This window comes from Tinamus guttatus, unplaced genomic scaffold (genome assembly GCF_059628265.1).
Source record: "Tinamus guttatus ecotype Peru unplaced genomic scaffold, ASM5962826v1 Tinamus_guttatus_pri_ptg000125l, whole genome shotgun sequence".
NCBI classification, from domain to species: Eukaryota; Metazoa; Chordata; class Aves; order Tinamiformes; family Tinamidae; genus Tinamus; species Tinamus guttatus.
Genome location: NW_028288659.1, coordinates 5,704,003 through 5,722,082, shown reverse-complemented (window position 1 = coordinate 5,722,082; position 18,080 = coordinate 5,704,003). Strand labels below are relative to the sequence as shown.

Below are 18,080 nucleotides of genomic sequence, written 5' to 3'. Positions count from 1 at the left end.
CTAATACTGCTTCACACTAGATCTTAAATGTCATAGCAGACCTTTTGCATGTATGAAAAAAATAACTCCTCATGGCTGCACAGAAATAATACTGATTTACTATACCAGGGTACTCCAAAAAGCAAAAGACTTCTGAATGATGGATTCAGTTTCACTGCAGTGTTGCCAAAATTGTAATACTTTGGGTGGGATTAATGTGTCTAAGTGCTGATTTATGCTAAGTTCTCTTCATAGTTAATGCAGACCTATATAATACAGTTAGGTCATGAGTCATCTCATCCTAGGAGTAGATGTCTACACTTGGTCAGATGAATTATACCTTAAAAGCATCCATGTCCCTCCACTAACTACAAAGAGAGCCTAAGAGGACTTGCAGATTTGTAAAGGACTACTTTGTAGGCATCTGAAGTTAAGCAGAACGGCTCTCAACCTTCAAATATTTAATACAATTCTGAAAAATATACTAATAGCAAAGCAGAGACATGGCAGTACCTTCCTCACACACTTAATGCCATATATAAAACATCCTGAACATTAAGGACATATCAATAAATAACGAGTATATCAATTCACAGCATTCAAACTGTCATTTCACATTCTCTGACCCTAGAATTTGCTGTGCAGGGTCAACAGCAGCCTAATATTTTGATTAGGTGTTTAAAAAAAAAAAAAAAAAAAAAAACTGGTGGCAACAGTAACAATCTCACAATAGGTTTGCAAACAATTCTGCTTGTTCTCTTCTCACCACAACCCTGCACCTCAGTTTTGCTAGCGCATCAGGTGTTAAACCAGACTGGGGAATGGTTTGGGCTGCGTTTCACTTCTGCTGGGAAGGTTCTAATAACTGAAGTACTAACTGAGTGCAGCTTTTTAAAAAGTTGTATCAGAAGTAAGTATCACAGAAGAGCTGCATGTTTTTCAGAGGATTCTGCAAATTTTTTGCAACAGGGTTTTATTGTAAGTAAAGATTCTGATTTCTTAGCTGAGAATAGCAAATATTATTAATGTTTGTATGAATGTTTATTAAACAATGAATGTTAAATGTCCAACTTTCTCCCCAGGCTACCTCAGTAATTTGAAGTTTCTGGTCCTACACAAAAGGGGAGACCAGTAGGTAGGTGGAACCAAAACATCAGCACAGATAGTACGTAATAAGCAGAAGAAAAATTAAGAAAATATCCTGATTTTTTGATATGCTGATGTCCTTTTTTTTTGACAAGTAAACTTTTAAAGTATTATTTTATAATAATAATTAATTAAATAACAAATCACACAGAATCACAGAATGTTTGAGGTTGGAAGGGACCTCTAGAGATCATCTAGTCCAACTAATGAGGTTACAACAACCACCAGGAAACCAACAACTACAAGGAAACTTTGTTGAGTAACAAATTATAAGGGTCTGGTGAATTTAAATGTATTCTAATCTGTGCTATTGTTAACCAAATCTTAAAAAAAAAAAAAAAAAAAAAAAAGAAAGAATTTTTCCTGATGCTTTAAAAAAATGTCTAGAGTAAAATGAACAAGACTCCCAGAGTTCTGTCATATTATGGGTATACTTAGTCTTGCATGACAGTGGCAGGCTTTTTTACCACCCATTATCATTAGGATGATCATGGCCAGATATTGGCAAAGAATTTTCATTAGTATTTAGGACATAGTTTCTGAAATAAGCAACTACTCCATTATGAAAACAAACAAAAAAAGCATGATTAAGACAACAGCTGGTAGTCTACATAAGCATCATCTTAATTAAAAAAAAGACTGTTCAAGAAGTGGTAAGTATATATACATGAAACCCACCTGACTTGATGAAGGCCTAAGTGTAGACTCTGCAAATGGTTAGTTGACCAATATTGAACTGTGGTTGGTATAAGGTGTTACGTATTTTTCTAATAGTTTCTCAAATAAAAACACTGTTTATGGAAGCTGCCATGATTAAACATGAGGCCGCCTCTTTTGTCCAGCTAGCCATAAAAAATGCAAGCGTGATCCCAGCACATACTGTAAAGTACTGGCAGTGATGGCCGAGGCAGATAAATCTATAATGCAGTCAGTATGGAAAGTTTGATATGAGAGGCAGCCACAAGAGCTTGACTGACCATGGTTTGCAGAATAAGCAGGAGAAGCAACGACCAAAAAGCAGAGATTGGCAAGGCTGAAAAAGGGATTGCATGCCACAGACAACTGTCATACATGCGGCATTATTCATAACAGGGTTCAAGGAACCAAGATCATGCCTTCCAGTGTTACTTTTTATACTCTGGGCATAATATTTACCAGCAGTAGTTTTGCCAGTATTGTAGCTGTATAGCTGGTTTCAAAGGGAGCCAACGCTTCCACAAGGAAGAGGGGAAAAAAAAAGAAAGACATTTTGTACAGCAGTTTTTCAAAACTTCAGACTTTATCCATCATGAAAACACCGATGTTCGCAAAGACCCACGGTCACGTAACGATGGGCACGGAGGGTGACGTAGGCACACGTGCTGAAGCCGGGCACGGTGACTCTGGGAAGCACTCGCAGGTCTGCAGGGCGCTCCGGTGGAGCTGTCAGTGCCACCCTGCAGGAGGGATGGTAGCCTTCAGCTCAGCAGTGCCTTCAGTCAGCTGTGGTGCTTGGAGCGAGCTCCTGAAAAACCCACCTCCTCTCTTAGCATAGACTATGGAGAGGCACGCTTTTTTTAATCTGGTGGGGCTTTTTTTTTTTCCCTGTTGTTTAAAGAAAGTGCCATGGCACCCAGTGTCTCCTGTGCCATGGCTTGCAAGTGAGAGCCTGGCTGACAGGGTGAGCAGCACAACCCGCTCCCAGGCTGAACCCAGCGGTTTCGGCATCCCGCTCCCGCGGGCTCGGCTCCCAGTGCGCTGCACAAGGAGTCCTGGCACGCAGCGCAGGGCTGCTGCTTTCGCTCGTGTTGCTGACTGCTCATCAACAGCTTAGACTTGTGTGCGAACCAGTTGTCTTCCCACACAGGCAAAGACAGATTTCTGCAGCCAACAGCCAATGCCAAAAAAAAAAAAAAAAAAAGCTTCCCTCCAGGAACAGTCTTTGTCATTTTAGAGATATTCATCTGTGGTTTCAAGTGGGACTGCAGAAAAGATCTTGCTTTCTCCATTAGTAAATTATATTTTTACACAAAAATATTTGAGAAAAAACATTTCAAATGTTGTTATCTTGTCAAGAAACTAGACAGTTTTGTGAAACAGCTTCAAAACAGATGTTGAGGTTGCTCCTTACTTGCTCTGTCACTTTTCCATTTTTTAAAATTGGCTGCTTTTCGAATTTGAATCCTTCCAGGAAAATTTAAATATACACTTCTTGAAGTGAGAGGACTAGTCTTAATAAAAGTCTCCAGCCCAAGGTGCCTGGGCAGAGCAGGAAATAAATGTCCACATTCTTGGCCAGCGCCTGAGCACAGAGCTAAGAAAAGAGCTAAGAAATGGGAAAGAGTTACAATTCACCATCTCCATTTCCAAGAGCACCAATATGGTGTTTGAGGTTTAGTCTTTCTTTGACCGTTGCAAGGAAAGAAATGGTGGGGTTTGATATGCGTGTTTTACAAAACAGCACCGTGGTGTCCTAAGAATTGGACTATCACAGTATTTCAGACCTGCCTTCTACCGAGAAGTCAGGATAAGAAGAGATTGTGGCAAGAGTAACAGCCATTGAAAATGAGGATAAAGTGCATGTTAAGTTTACATCTGTTATGTCACTAACTGTGGAAGCTTGTGGAATAACTGAAGAAGCAGACAGCACTGAAAAATAAGTATCTGTTCTCACTTTCTTTTTTGTTTCAGGTACAGTGAATGGGAACAAGTTATTTTTGTTGCCCCTGATGGTGACTGAAGGCTGACATCTGTGAAACCCCAAAACACAACAGCTGATTGAGCTGATAGTTGCAATGGTAATTTGTTTTTAAAGGTCAGAAATGGCTAGTAAAAAGAAATAAGCAAGAAAACTGTGGAGTCTCTTGGAATCATGAGAATTACAATATACAGATTCTTTTTGCTTAAAATATTATAGAGCTGTAATATCCAAGAGCCAGATATTATGAATTTAAGGATAGCACTGAACTGTACAACAGCTCTGGTACAGTTTACTGAACACTGCTATCTTCCTAGTTCTGTCAAGCAGCAATTTCCCTCAGGATACTCTTCAGCAATGCTGAACTGTAGCAATGCTGAAAATTTTTGCAAAATTCTTCCTTGGGAAATAGAAGAAAAAATAAATGCAGTTTTCAATTTGTATGCATGAGAAAGAACTCCTTCCAGACATTAATTACAAGAATCAAAAGCTAATCCCTTGCTTTACTTCAAATTCTAGCACTGACATATTGGCTTCATTTACACTTAGAAAGCATCTTACACAACATGAGATAGGACTGATTAAAAATATTTGTACGCAATGCAAGTCAACAAAGAAGCTACTAGAAGATTCCTAGTCTTAGACACATTATTGTAATATCTCAAGCAAACTGTGGAACTTACCTGCTGAACAGGTACAGAAACCTATATCACAGTTTTATTCAACACTTAATTGTTTATGGAGTTTTAAAGTTTGCAATAAAAGGCAACTGGACTGCAGAGTAATCCACATATTAGAAGAGATTCAGAGATTAGTGTTTGAATCTACTATAAAAAACAGCAATTGCTAGATATTCTTTAAGTCACATATTACAGTTACTGCTTTGCAAATACTGTAACACAAAACTAAAAAACCACAATGTGTTACAGAACTAAGGCATCAATATTGCGAATATGATTATCTGAAAGTAATAAGCACATTTAAACACATAAAACCCTAATATATGTGAAAGCTACATATGGGTGACAAAGATAATATTATTTGTAATAACACTACACAGTAAATTTTGCATTTTGCTATGCTGCCAGTTACTCCAAGACTGATACAATTTAACTCACATTCCCACATATTACTGGGCATCCAGTTGAATGCCAAGAATCGCTCCAATATTCTGAAAAACAAAAGAACAGCCTCCAAGTTATGTGCAAGTATAAACTTACACATTCATACTAGATGTAGAGGAACAAAAGGCTTATGAAAGGCTAACTCCTCTGCTACCTGTTCCAGGGCTCCATGGGGCGCTACTCTTAAGAGTATGAGGAGCAAAAGGCCAGCTTAATGCTAGGAAGCTAGAGCAATTCTGAGATCCATGTAGACAACAAAACTTCCAAGAACTAGCATCAAGGAGAAACACTGTTCCTTCAACTGAGTATGCATTAATAGAAAAAAAAATACTGAATGCAGCTGGTCAGAAGTTTTCCTTCCACATGAAAAAGATGCTGATCAATGAAATAAGAACTACAGTGGCTTCAAATACCTGCCCACAGCTCTCACAAATGGGCATGTTACAGAGGCTGCAGTAATGCTATTTGTGTTCCCACTTTGTGTGTCCTCATGTTTAGCCAGCGTGTCCCTTCTGTAATGTGCAGCAGATATAGTCCCTGGGGATGTTCACATCTGCAAACATCTGCTAAGGGAATCTCGTCTTTGTGCACATCCTTCCATCTTCCCAAAACTAGAGAAGAGCTCCTCTAAAGTGGCTTGCACAGCGTAGCACACACAGCACTAACAAAGCGGCAAGAGAAACGAACCTTCCTACCAGAATAGGCCTTTATATATACACCATTCATCTGGCCTATTCCCACACTGAAAGGATCAATCCTGTATTAGTTTAGATAATAAAACTCTGAAAATATGACCTTTGCTTTTACTACCACTTTGAGGATGAACTAGGAATGTCGCTTTATTCCAGTCTTTTTTAAGGAATGATCACAGGAGTTCAGCCACACTGGGGAGATTAAAAAAAAAAAAAAAAAAGAAAAAAAAAAAGTCATATTGGAAGAGAAGACAGCAATGTTTGGTTTGGACTTTAAAGGAAGTTAGGATTATCATTTAGCTTCTTTAAGAATATAGACTACATTCAACTGTTGCAGAAAGGATGGACTGGATGAAACAGGACAGTCAGTTCAAAACATCTGGGATGCCCATATATAACTACTCCTTTTTGCCAAAACAAAACAATTATCTTTAGAAGACATCTTTGGCCCTGTTTGGAGTATAAACATACAAACAGCAGCGATACTAATCTAGAAGACATGCGAGCTACCAATAACTGTGGCTTTGGATCCAAGCTGTAATCAGCTCTCGTGGTAAAACCCTTTCTAAGGGGACAGAGGCAGCAGGGGCCCGTCTGCCACTCTGCAGCTTCATCAGTGCTTTGCCACGAAAGGACACACGCTTTTGCTGATGGCTGCCATCTCAGTAGCACACACAACCAATGCTGACTTACTGAGCAGTCACGACTCTTGTAAAGATCACTTAGGATATAGATAAAGATGACAAACCTACTAAGGGGCTTAAATGCTACTTTTTTGTTTTGCCTGTTTATTCTCACCACTTGAAGATGTGGGAAGACCATAGACCCTCCCCTATGTTCCATCCCAGAAACATCTGAAGACTCAATGATACCAAATCCCCCTTTTGCCATGAAGCAGGGAGTGACCGTTCTATTCTATAGCTTGGAATATAATATTTAAGACTGGAGATCAGAAGCCTGTCAAAATGAATTTCAGGAACAGTTCTTCACTTAGTATCACACTTGTAGTTGGGATCTGGTGAAAAAGCTACCTTGCTTCCCACTTGCTATGCTAGGTTGTTTTAAAATATGTGGGGTCTCAGTCTTCTGAAATCATTGTCACTCATGGAAACTCTACTAAGTAAAGACCTCTACCCTTCCATACATCCTGACAGGCAGCTTGCACCTGTGCTTGTCCCAGAAAAGAATCCTATATCTATCTTTTGAGATGATGTTTACTAAGGCAAGATTTCAGGTTGGCACTCTGACTCCACTTGAGTGAATCTACTTAAGCTTCTTGCACAGAGAAGTAACTGAGGAAAAGTTAAAATTGAGCTCATCAACATAGTTTCTTAAGCACTAATTTTAGAATAGCTAGCTACTTCAATTTATTTGAGGAATTTCAAAGAAAGATTTACTAGCACTGAAATCTAGTGTTACCCCCAAAAGTCCCAACTCACTACTAGCCATGGAAAGAGTAGTTATACCACAGCACAACACTGTAGTTATATCACAGACAAAATAGTCTTGGCCCAGGGGGTTTCACTTTATTGCCAACTAAATTTTTAATTACTGATATGAGTATTGAGAAACAGAAATGAACAAACAGTTAAATACACACTTGGGCAAAACCTTTTGTCCCTTTCCCCCAGGCTCATCTTTAGTCCAACAGCTCTCCTCACCTTTCTTAGGCTCGATTCCTGTTTTCACTGCACGTTGCACTCCATCCCTCCCAAACCCTTTCGGTGAGGTAACGGGCTGCACAGGAGGATGGAGGGGCTTCTTTCTACCTCTCCCTGCTTCCTGCTCATTTATTCTGCTGCTCCTTGGCTTCTTACTCCTCCCTTCTGCTGCAGTCTGGGCTTCTTCATAGGCTGCAGCCTCTTCAGGGATGAGCCTCCTCCAGCCTCGGTTCCTCCATGGGCCGCAATCCCTTGGAGCATGCACCGCCATTGCACGGCTTATCTGGGCTGAAGTCCTTCAGAGGCCAACACCCCGGCTTGGAGCCTCTCCTGCCAAGGCTGCATCGCCAGCTGTGTTCCCAGCAATGCCCCCTTTCACATGCCTCCCCTTGCTTAGTTTCATTAAAATCATCTTCGTATTTGTTCCCACATACCTCTCTTTGTGTGTCCTCCTTTCCCTCTTCTTACATCTTTGTGTGCCTTTACATGTGTCCTCACGTACCTTTTTCTGTCTCTCCTCACATCCTTCCATCTTTGCATCCTCACATGTCTCTGCCTGCATCTCCTACCCTGAGCAGCTATCTCCCTTTCTTAAATAGGCTTGAACAGAGGCACCATATGCTCCTCCGAACAGTTGAAGCTGTTGTGTGAGAGATTTTTCTCCTTTTCAGAACCATCTGGAAAGGGCTGTGATTGGCACAATGTTGTGTGTGGCCTCCTCCCACACAGAGCAGCCCTGCAGGCCCCTCTACCGAAACCTGCATAGGTGACCTATGCCTGAACCCAAAACTAAAGGTATTACCAAGCTCAAAGATTTAAAGTATATAGATATATAAGCAGAAAACATAACTGAGGTTCTATAATCACTCAGAAGAGTTAAATCTGCTCCTGACAAATAGGCCAGCTCCAAAGACCCAATTTTCCCAAAAATCCCAATTCCCAGGGCATTTAGACAGTATATTAGTTCAGTTCCCTTATCAGGGACTACATAACACTGCAATTTTGCACATCCACCCAATGTCTGGTAGACAGACTGTCTCTGTGTCACTTGCTGACTGATCAGTTGTCTGCCAGCCTAGTTTATCACTTTGGGCACTCTTGTAATTTTACTAGAAAATTGTTGTTTCAACAGTTACATGTTACAGAAGTTCTTCAATAGTCAACGATGACTTAAAGCTACTTCTCTTTAAAAAAACTGGCTAGCAGAACAAGTAATTTACACTCCTAAATTATTAGGTTAGGAACAGCTTGCTAATTTTAAAACAGAGTCCACATTGAAAAAAAGATACAGTAATTCACACTTTAGTTCTTCAGAGCAATCTCACACACTTATAATTGCCAGTGATGGGCAATGCTGTTGCTGACATGCTTTACCCAGGCACTGCACCTTGCATTCAAAATTAGAACCTTGCTACCGCTCTAAAATACCTTATTCTCGCATCTTAGCAGAGTGCTGCAGGCCTCTGTCCTTCTTTCTTCCCACTACTCACTCCCTGCAGAGCTGTCAATGGCCCCTCCTTTAACTAGCATCATTCTTAACATTATTGCAGGATATGAAGTTCACAAGCAACCTAATTGTACAGAAGCTTCTTTTATGCTAGCTCATAGCCTAGGTTTAATGCATGTCAAGGCCACACATTCTTAACCATGTAGTGACTATTATAGGTGCCTTGAAATGAATAAAGCGGACAGAGAGAGGTCTTGTTAAGTCTTTACATGCTTTTTGAACTCAAGTGTACATATCCTACAAAATACATAGACCTTTTCCAAGTCAGCATTTGCATATTAAAAAATAGTCCCATTTCTTTTTGACTATGTACACTACAGACAATCTTTCAGCTCCCCAGGAAAATACACAGTCACTTCTCAAGTTAGGTAAACATTTTATCTCAAAAGGTATTTCAGCCACAGTTCCATTTTATTCCAACTGCACCGTATAAACTTGTGGGATACTAGAGCAGAAAGGGGAAATCACCCCTTAAATAAAGAGTTGCCACAGGCAACTTACTTTTTAAAAGAGAAGCAAGAATCTTTCTGCAGTCAGAAAGCAAGTGCCTCAATTTTCTTGTCCACATACTCCTGCTTACGGAAAGTTTAGCGCTGGAGTTGCACATTTCTTTATTAAAATGAGGATGTGTTTATGACAAATAAGGACTCCAAATCCATGAGTGTTGTTCAAAAATGCTGAGTCATGCTTACTGTCTTGTTTTTTTTTTTTCCTGTAGCCACTGAGAAAGCTTAAAAAATAACTAACTAAAAAGCTTGTTTAGCATCACACTCCTTTAATAACGTACACAAGATCACATTTTTTCCCACATAAAAGTTTCAGGTAACTATTCATTAAAATGGTAAACAAAACCTATGTATAGAACTTTTTATACCACAGTGACCTCAGAGATGCCATAATCTTTTGATTATTTTGCCCCCTATTTCTCCATTTTTACATGAATTTCCCAGCTATGCTGTCACATCCCACTTCATGCTTTAGTGGACAAAGTAATTACTAAAATTCTACATTTTGACTTCTATTGACATTAATTACAAAGCAGCTAAGTCTTTAGCATAAGAAATTTACTACTGTTCTGCTGAACCCTCTACATAATTCTAACACAAGCAACAGGGCCATATTCATCTGAAAAACCCTGCATGACCAGCATATTAATGTTGGCAAGTCAACCCAAATTACTGTACTGTGTAAGTATTTTATCTCATTGTAAAATCCATTATTTCTAAAACTGCAAATTTGGACTTCTAAGTGATTTAACATAAGCGGCAGTTATTCACACCAAAATACAGTTTAAAATTCCCTTTAAAGTTAAATAATTTGGGGATTTTCCCCTGCTTCATTTTCAGATTAAGTAAAATAGTAACTTCACAAGTTTATTATCATGGGAAATTCCACTGAAAAAATGTGGAAATTCCATCCACGGCATTTAACACAAGTGACCAAAACCCCCGACACAAAGCTTTTCCTGCATAAAAGAGCAGCTTCTTTCTATAATACTGCATTCAGAGACAAGAGTTAAGGAAGAAAAAGAGATCCTTTCTTATAAGAAGCTGGGTAAAGTTGAGTGACCGCTGCCACTGTGCAGCGTTCACTCAAGCTAACAAGCCAGCCTACAAGGCTGCCTGCAGGGTCTGTTAGCTCCTCAAAACACTGCTGATGAATGAACTAACTCAGGAGGAACACACTCTTCTCTCTACTTGTCTCTCTGTGAATGTGTGTTCCATTAAGTCACTTCCCCTTGCTCTTTGGGGTACCTTTATCATAGGCATTAAAAACCCCAATGTACTTTCAACTAGGTACACACCTTTTTTTTTTTTTTTTTTAAACAGAGTTTTAAATGTTTAATGTTTAAATGTTTAAAAACATTAAAAAAAAAAAAGAACAGCATACATAACTTTTTGTTGTTGATATTAACAACAGAAAGGTGTCCCATAGCATAAGGTACCAGAGACATTGTAAGCTGCTTTGGAACGTTAGAAGCAAGTTAGAAGTTAGATAACTTCTATGGCCTTACAAATGGCTCCCAATTCAGAAGACCCTGGCTGCACCATTACTATGGTTTTACCAAGAATACTTCCTACTAGTGAAAGCAGCAAGAATATAGAGGGACATCTAACCAGCCCTGGAAACACTATCTCATAACCATCTCTAAGCTATTAGGCATATATTTTATACTAATCACATATTGGAACAAGCACAACTACAGCTTCTTTCAGCATCATATAGCCGTCTACATGGATAAAGTCTGAATAACATGTATTTTGTGTGTGTGTGCGCGCGACTTCTACTAGAAGAGAATGGAGGAACTGAAGCAGAGGATATATCTGCCAAAAAATCACACTTGCATTATTAGAATTTGAGCTGATGGGACAGGATAGTACCTTGAGTGCATACCTTTTTTGAAGAGAGCATTATAATTAGAAAGATAAGAACATGGTCTCTATATAGTTTAAAGATTAATATTTCAAGTGGTGGCTGTTAAGCTGAGAGGTTTGTCTATCACAAGCTATTAAAACAATATTATACTTCACCTGTATACAGTTACAGGTTTTCATATATAAGCTGTCCTTAAGAGAGCATGAAAACTATGGATATTTCATATAATTAGCTGCAATATATATTCTTAAATATCAACATCCCCATGTCTCTTTAAGCTTGTTAGGAATTAAACAATTTGTTCTTGAAGGCACCACAGCAGGAATAAAACTTGTGAAAGGATCAATAATGCAAAGCTTGTATGGGGGTGTATGCAAGAGTAGGTCTCTACAGCATGGACTCTTGGTAGTTCCAGAGATGGAAAAAAAAATCATTTTTAATCAAGTGACAAATACAAAATGAAGTAGAAATAACTACAGATAAAATTTGAAGATTTCTCAGGCTAGAAAGACCTAGAAGAGAAAATAAATTATCACCATAAGAAAGTCTGAGGGATAAAATAGGTTTGCTCAAGCTCATTAATAGGGAGCTTAATCTTTATCAACTGAAATAGAGAGAATGTTAAACACAGAGCCTTTTCAGTAGGAATACTGAACATTACTTCCAAAGCTGAATTTTCTAGATCAAAATAGGTGATGACATCAAAAGTCTAGCTACCAAGAACAGATAACTGTACAAAAGAGTTTAAAAGTCATCAGGATAAAGACCAAGCGTGGAAAGTAACAAAAATAGACAGATGCCATCTGCATACATGAGGAAGGGAAAGCAAGAGCTAAGTCTTCATTCCATGCCCTGCAGAGCTCCAACTTATATTGGTAAACAAATATTTCTGGGCATTAATCAGCTAAAACATGAACAACACCGAAATCCTTGTTTGGTAACTCTCAAGTATCTACTGCTTAATTAACAGCAAGTATTGAACATATTTGAGTCGTCAGTCTGGACACTCCCCAAGAATTTATATCCTGGGAGTGTCCAAACATTACATGCTTTTAACAGCTTTGTACGATTTGTTTGCAAATAGGCTTCTCTACAGATAAAAAGAGAAAAAAACTCTACTTCTTTCAGTATTGACACTAATAAGATTTAATTAGCATAACTGCATATAGTTTTGCTATGCATTTCCATCCGCATGTCTTCCCCTACTCCAACCCAGAAAGGTTTTTTTACTATTCTGTGTATAGATTGACAATAAATGAAAAAGAAAAAAGGATGTTTACAACCTGAAGCAAAATAAGTAGTTTTGAAAAGGAATATGATCTCAGGTTATAAATTTGTGGTGACTACATGCCTCTCACAATTAAAAACGCCACGTGAGTACTCTGTGTTCAGATAGTCCCTTCAGTAAGAACATTGTCCTTTAATTATAGGCTCCTACTCAACCTGCCACTGAAGCACCACCTGGCATAGATTTGGGCAAACAGCAGATTCCTAGTACCTACTTTCTTGTACTCTCTAGTCAGAACTCTCATATCAAATAGCAAAGAATGTCAATCAGAGAAACAAAAGGAAGCCAAGATATCTAGTAGCAGTAGGTGATGTAGTGCAACCCTTGCTCACGAGCTCTATCACATTTAGAGATCCACTCTTGCTGCATTCTCCACAGTTCATGGTGCTCTGTGCCAGGCAACCAATTGTTTGGCACTGCAACAACAAAAACATCAACTGCAGGAAATAAGTTGCCACTGGACCTTAAAATAAATAAATAAATAAATAAAATCAAGCAGTAAGTCCTCCAATGCTACTAGAATTCGAGACAGACACATACAGCCGATCCTTCAACATCTCAAACTTCAGGTAGAGAGATCAGAAACTCTCCAAGTCTTCTTTCCTGTAGCAATTACTATTTCATTTCATAAATGAGTGCGTGTGACAATATGGAGCATATCCGTGTCGCAGATGGCCTAACCATCAGCCAACATTTGCAAGAGGAATACTGATTAACACCTACCACAGGAATCTCCTTCTCCTGCCATTGAGGAGACACGTGTCATTGCCATCACCCGTGCTGATTTTTGCAATCAAGTGAGCAGCACCAGAATGCTTAGCTCTTTGAGGATTTCTTGAATTTTAAAGACAACACTCCTTTATTATTCGGCAGCACCTTTAAAGAAGGGAGAATGTTGGGAGGATCTCTGCAAGTCCACTTTAAGTGTGCAGACAAGCTTAAAACACATTATTCTAGTAATGTAAAGGATTCTGTTTCTGTTTGTAAACAGTTTACTGAAGACAAGAAGCAAGTCAATAAAATGCCACTTATATAGACTATATTCAACCTCTCGGTTCTTTTACTACCTGCCTCTCAGCGAATTTGGATATTAGCACAGTACAGCAGTCCACATCAAGGCTGTCTCACTGACGAGCTTTTCAAACTGTATCTTTTCTTTTGTTCAAGACAGACTCCCTTTCTTCTCTTCTACCAATCTTTCTTCAGGCTTATTTTCGCACACCATGTACTGCTCAGTTGTGCATGTGCGTAAGTTGTCTTCCTGCTTATCTTTCAGGAGCACTTCCAAGTTTACAATTCTGTTGTGTCACTTAAGGCATTCCTTCCGACATGAATAGCTTTCTTGCTGTTTAAGTTTTCTCCAGTTTAGTCACAGTGCTTTATAGTTTTCATCATGATAGGCATTCACTGTCCAGCTTTCTAGGCCTATATTCTTCAGCTTATTTCTTCAGTTCATTCTTCAAACACCTCACACAGCAGATTACCAGAAGAGATGACAGTTTTGTACTGCTCTGTCCCTCCTTCTACTATCTAATGGTTTGGGAACTCCTCCCATCATAACACATTTCTCCTCAGTATACTCAGCTTAAAACAGTGACACCATTTTTTTTAAGCTATAAACTGAGTTCACAATTGTTTAATATCTGTTAGAAAACAAAAGAGCCAGCACAGGTAATCAAGTTCCCTCTTTCTTGCCATCTCTATCCTTTGTCCCCTCTTAGCTAGATTTTGAACACTAACCTTTTAATTCTTATAATGTATCTCAGTTGCTACTCCAGCTGTAGACCCCTATTTCCGCTATATTTAAGCAGGACATCTGGGAATTGAGCTATGCTCTTCATGACTCAAAGCTCCTGAGAAAATGATTATATAACCTCTGAGCCTACATCACAACTGCAGCTCGCTGCTTCTCTGCCCCTTTTCTCATTTCCAACTATCTCATTTTCAAATATCCTATCATCCACCAAGATTTGGACTTCTCAGTTCCTCTTAAGCAGGATTTCACAGTTCTCCTCCTCCTAGACTTACTGTGCGCAGAACCACCTCATCTGTCAACCAAGTTTAAAAGCACCGGGTTTGGGTCTTGCAGATTTTCGTCTTTGGAACTTCTGGCTGGGCACTTCCACTACTACACAAACTACTCACTGAAGCTAAAGATTGTTGAGAAGCCTTGTTTAAAATGAACAAAATCCTACGCTAAGGCAGACACGCAGGAAGCTTAAAGAGCACATTAAAACCTCGCTCCTGTTGGGCGGGACTACTTACAGCGTGGGAAAAAAAGCTTCAAAAGGGAGATGTGCTGAAACGCAGCCCCAAGGCAACGACTCGGGGGTAACTTATGGGAAGTTACTGCTGAGCTTATGACTCGAGCCTCCCTAGCCCTCCCAACAAGCACAACTATCCATTGATTTCTGTGGAGAGGAACTCAATTTGTCCCGCAGCCCGTTCCCATTCCAGTAAAGCCCGGCGGCTCCTCACGCCCTTGCCCGCACACGCTCCCACGACGAACTCCCACGCGAAAGCGCAGCGCGACTCCCGAGACCAAACGCAGCCAGGGGGGCGCGCCGGAGAAAGTAACTTCATTCGCCGGAGCTCGGATCATGCACCCTCCCAGAGCAAGGTGCATTTTTTAAATGTGACTGCTGTGGGGACACGAGCCCGCCAAAACTTCCCCGCGGCCCCGTCCCGCCGGGGGACACTTCGGCACTAGGTGCCCCGGCGAAAGGCTCCGCTGCGGCTCGTTGCGCCCCGCGGCGGTGCCGGCGAGGGCCTCCTGCAGGGCGGCCCCGTTCCGGGACACCCTCCCCAGAGGGAGCCGCTGCCGCTCCCCGCTCCCCCGCCCCATTACGGGTTCCCCCCGCTCCACCCCCGAGGCGAGGCCCTCCCCGCGGGGCCACTCACCGGGCGTGCAGTGCAGGGGCGAGGTGGGCGAGGCGCCCGGCGAGGCGGGCGGCGGCGGCGGCTCCTTGGCGGCGGGCAGGGCGGGCGGCAGCATGAGGTAGCGCTCGGGCGGCGGCAGGCAGCGCAGGCACAGCGAGTGCAGGCAGGGCAGCAGCTTGGGCTGCCGGCTCTGGATGGGCTGCCCGCACACGCCACAAGTGTCCAACAGGTTGAGCGGTGCCGCGTCGCCGCCGCGCTCCGACGGGCCCTGGCGGCTCTCGGCCTCGTTCTCGCCGCTCGGCGCCGCTGCCCGCTCCGACGGGCACGGCCCCCCTGCCGCCGCGGCCGCCGCTACAACCGCCGCCTCTTCCATTGTCCTGCACCAGCCGGAGAGCCGCGGGGAAGGGGAGGGAGCAGAAGGGGGGAGGCGGGGCGGCCGCGCTGCCCCCACGGCTGCCGCTGCCCGCCCGCGCCACCGCCCCCGCGCGCGGCCCGCGCTGTTTGTGTCCCTAGCGCGGGCTGCACCCGCCGCGCAACATGGCCAACGGCCGCGCGGCCACGCCCCCGCCCCGCGCCGGCCACGCCCCCCGGCCACCGCCCCGGCCCCGCCTCCGGCCGCCCCGGCCGCCCCACCGCCCCGAGCGCGGGCCCGGCCCCGCCGCCGCCGCTCGCCACGCCCCTCGGCCCCAGGGCCACGCCCCCATGGACCAGGCCACGCCCCAAGGCCGGCTACGTGCGGGGAGCGCTCCCGCCGGGCGAGACCCACGGGAGGCCCCGCCCCCTCCGCGACCGTTGGGGCGGCCGTTGGCGCTTCCCGCCTTCGCGCCCCGCTCCGCCCCTCGCCCCCCGCTCCGCCGGCTCGTCTCAGCCACCGGCCGGCACCGGGGCCACGCGGGCGGCAGGGGGGTTCGCTTCCCCCGTCAGAAGACGCCGAAGAGGTTGTCTTCGTGCGGTGTTTTCTGTGTGGGCGTCCACACATAAATTTTGGCGCTCTTGGTCCGTTTGGCATACCACTTGCAAGTACAAAAACTACCAGAAGTTAAGAAGCAATCAGTAATTTTTTTTTTTTTAAAAAGATTTCCAAGTTGACTTTTTGGACTTAAACGTTTTATTGAATCAAGCGCTCACCACCTTCTTGCTGCTTAACAAAACGTACGGATATAAAGACAGCTCAAGTGCTGGCCACAGGTCACTAATAAACTGATCCAAACCCCTCAGAATTTTCCAGAGGGAATTTAAGTGCAGCTGACAGGTTTTCCACATCCTTGCAAACCTATCAGGAGTTCTTAACATGGGACCAATAACAAAGGGAAGCAAAGAAAAGCTTTACAGGACAAAGAACTAGTTTCTTCAGCACCCAGAAGACTTGTTTGCAGGAGAGTTGTCATGATTCAGCATGTCTCACCTCCCTGATTTACCATAATAGGAGGTAATAGCAGGTCCCATCACTAACCCAAATTTACCATAATAAACTACTATAGGTCTTTGGAGGAAAAGAAAAAAAGTAGGTAATGACTGAATTGTACTCAGGACAGGAACAAAACCCATTGGGAGAAACAGAAGTAGCCATCCCACAATGACCAGCCATTCCATGTGGGAAGACAATAGAAGGAAAAACGCCCTTCAAGTGTAACTGCATTATTCAGCCAAAATATGGAAGCAATTAACGAACCGCGCTGCACCCCATTACACTGTCAGGGCTGCGCTGCTTTTGGATCAGAGCTCCATTGCATCTGGCTGGCTGGGACCCCATTGAAAGCTGCAATGAAAGGTGATGTAGACAAACCCACCATGGGGCAGTACGCGCTCTGCTCTCTTCAGTTTGAAAGTAGATGGCAGTTTTGTCTATTTTTTTTTTCTTGTCAGAAGCAAACTATGACTTACCAAGTCCTCCACTGTTTCACTTGGATGAGACAAACTGATAGAGACAAAATGAAGATGGTGACAAGTTGATGGGGAGTCAGCATAGAAAATGTGGAAATCATGTTGACTGTCTGCAGGAAACAATAAGAAACTGAGATTAATTCATTACTCCCTCCGTCTTCTGCACTCATGGAAGAGTCCAAGAGCTTCCTACACTACTTGTTACTTTTGTTCCCATTTTGTCAGCATTATTAAATCTTCAGCTTCTTCTGGACAGCCCAGATCCAGGAAGTCGCATTATTCCTTCAGCATTTGGCCATTTATTTAGATGTAGACTTAGTCATCACAATCTAGACCTTTGCCCTTTCTTAATCTAGATTCTTACAACGTACTCTGCAAAGAGTTATCCTTCAAAAACTTCAACAACAGAATAATATGGCTGCTGACTATTCAGTAGACTTTCTTAAACAAAGGCGTACATTATAAGGATCTACTAACATTCAGAATTTACCTGTTGGATCTAAATTATTCCTTTTGTCCCTGGGTCACCATCTTCTTCCTGTATTTCTAGATTTTTTCTTAGTCAGTCATTGGGCTTTATAATCACAGCTCTTCCTCTCTTACGCAGACACGTGCATTCCTTCCTCCTGAGGCAGACAGGAGGCACGTGGCAGTGGAACATGCTCTTTCCAGAGTTTTCTCATAAAATAAATAAAGCTGTGGGACTCACAATGGGATCTGGGTGGCTCAGTTATATCTCCTGGCAATGTGAAGGAAGTGGCAGAGGAGATGCAACACTCAGTCTGTTATTAAAGGTACTTTTGCCACTGTGGTTATCATAGAGGTGGACAGAGCAGTTTGTTTTTTTTTTTCTCTCTCTTTTTTTT

The 18,080-nt window shown here is 42.4% G+C and overlaps 1 protein-coding gene across 2 annotated transcripts in view; it reads right to left on the bottom strand.

Moving 5' to 3' along the window:
• Nucleotides 1–15,777, bottom strand: part of TRIM24 (tripartite motif containing 24) — a 56,433-nt gene extending 40,656 nt beyond the window's left edge. For both annotated transcript variants that reach the window (XM_088521612.1, XM_088521613.1), the window contains exon 1: nt 15,352–15,777. In XM_088521612.1, the coding sequence (XP_088377738.1) occupies nt 15,352–15,703 (352 nt within the window). In that variant the 5' untranslated portion in view covers nt 15,704–15,777. The remainder of the gene's footprint in view (nt 1–15,351) is intronic.
• Nucleotides 15,778–18,080: the final 2,303 nt, after the last annotated feature.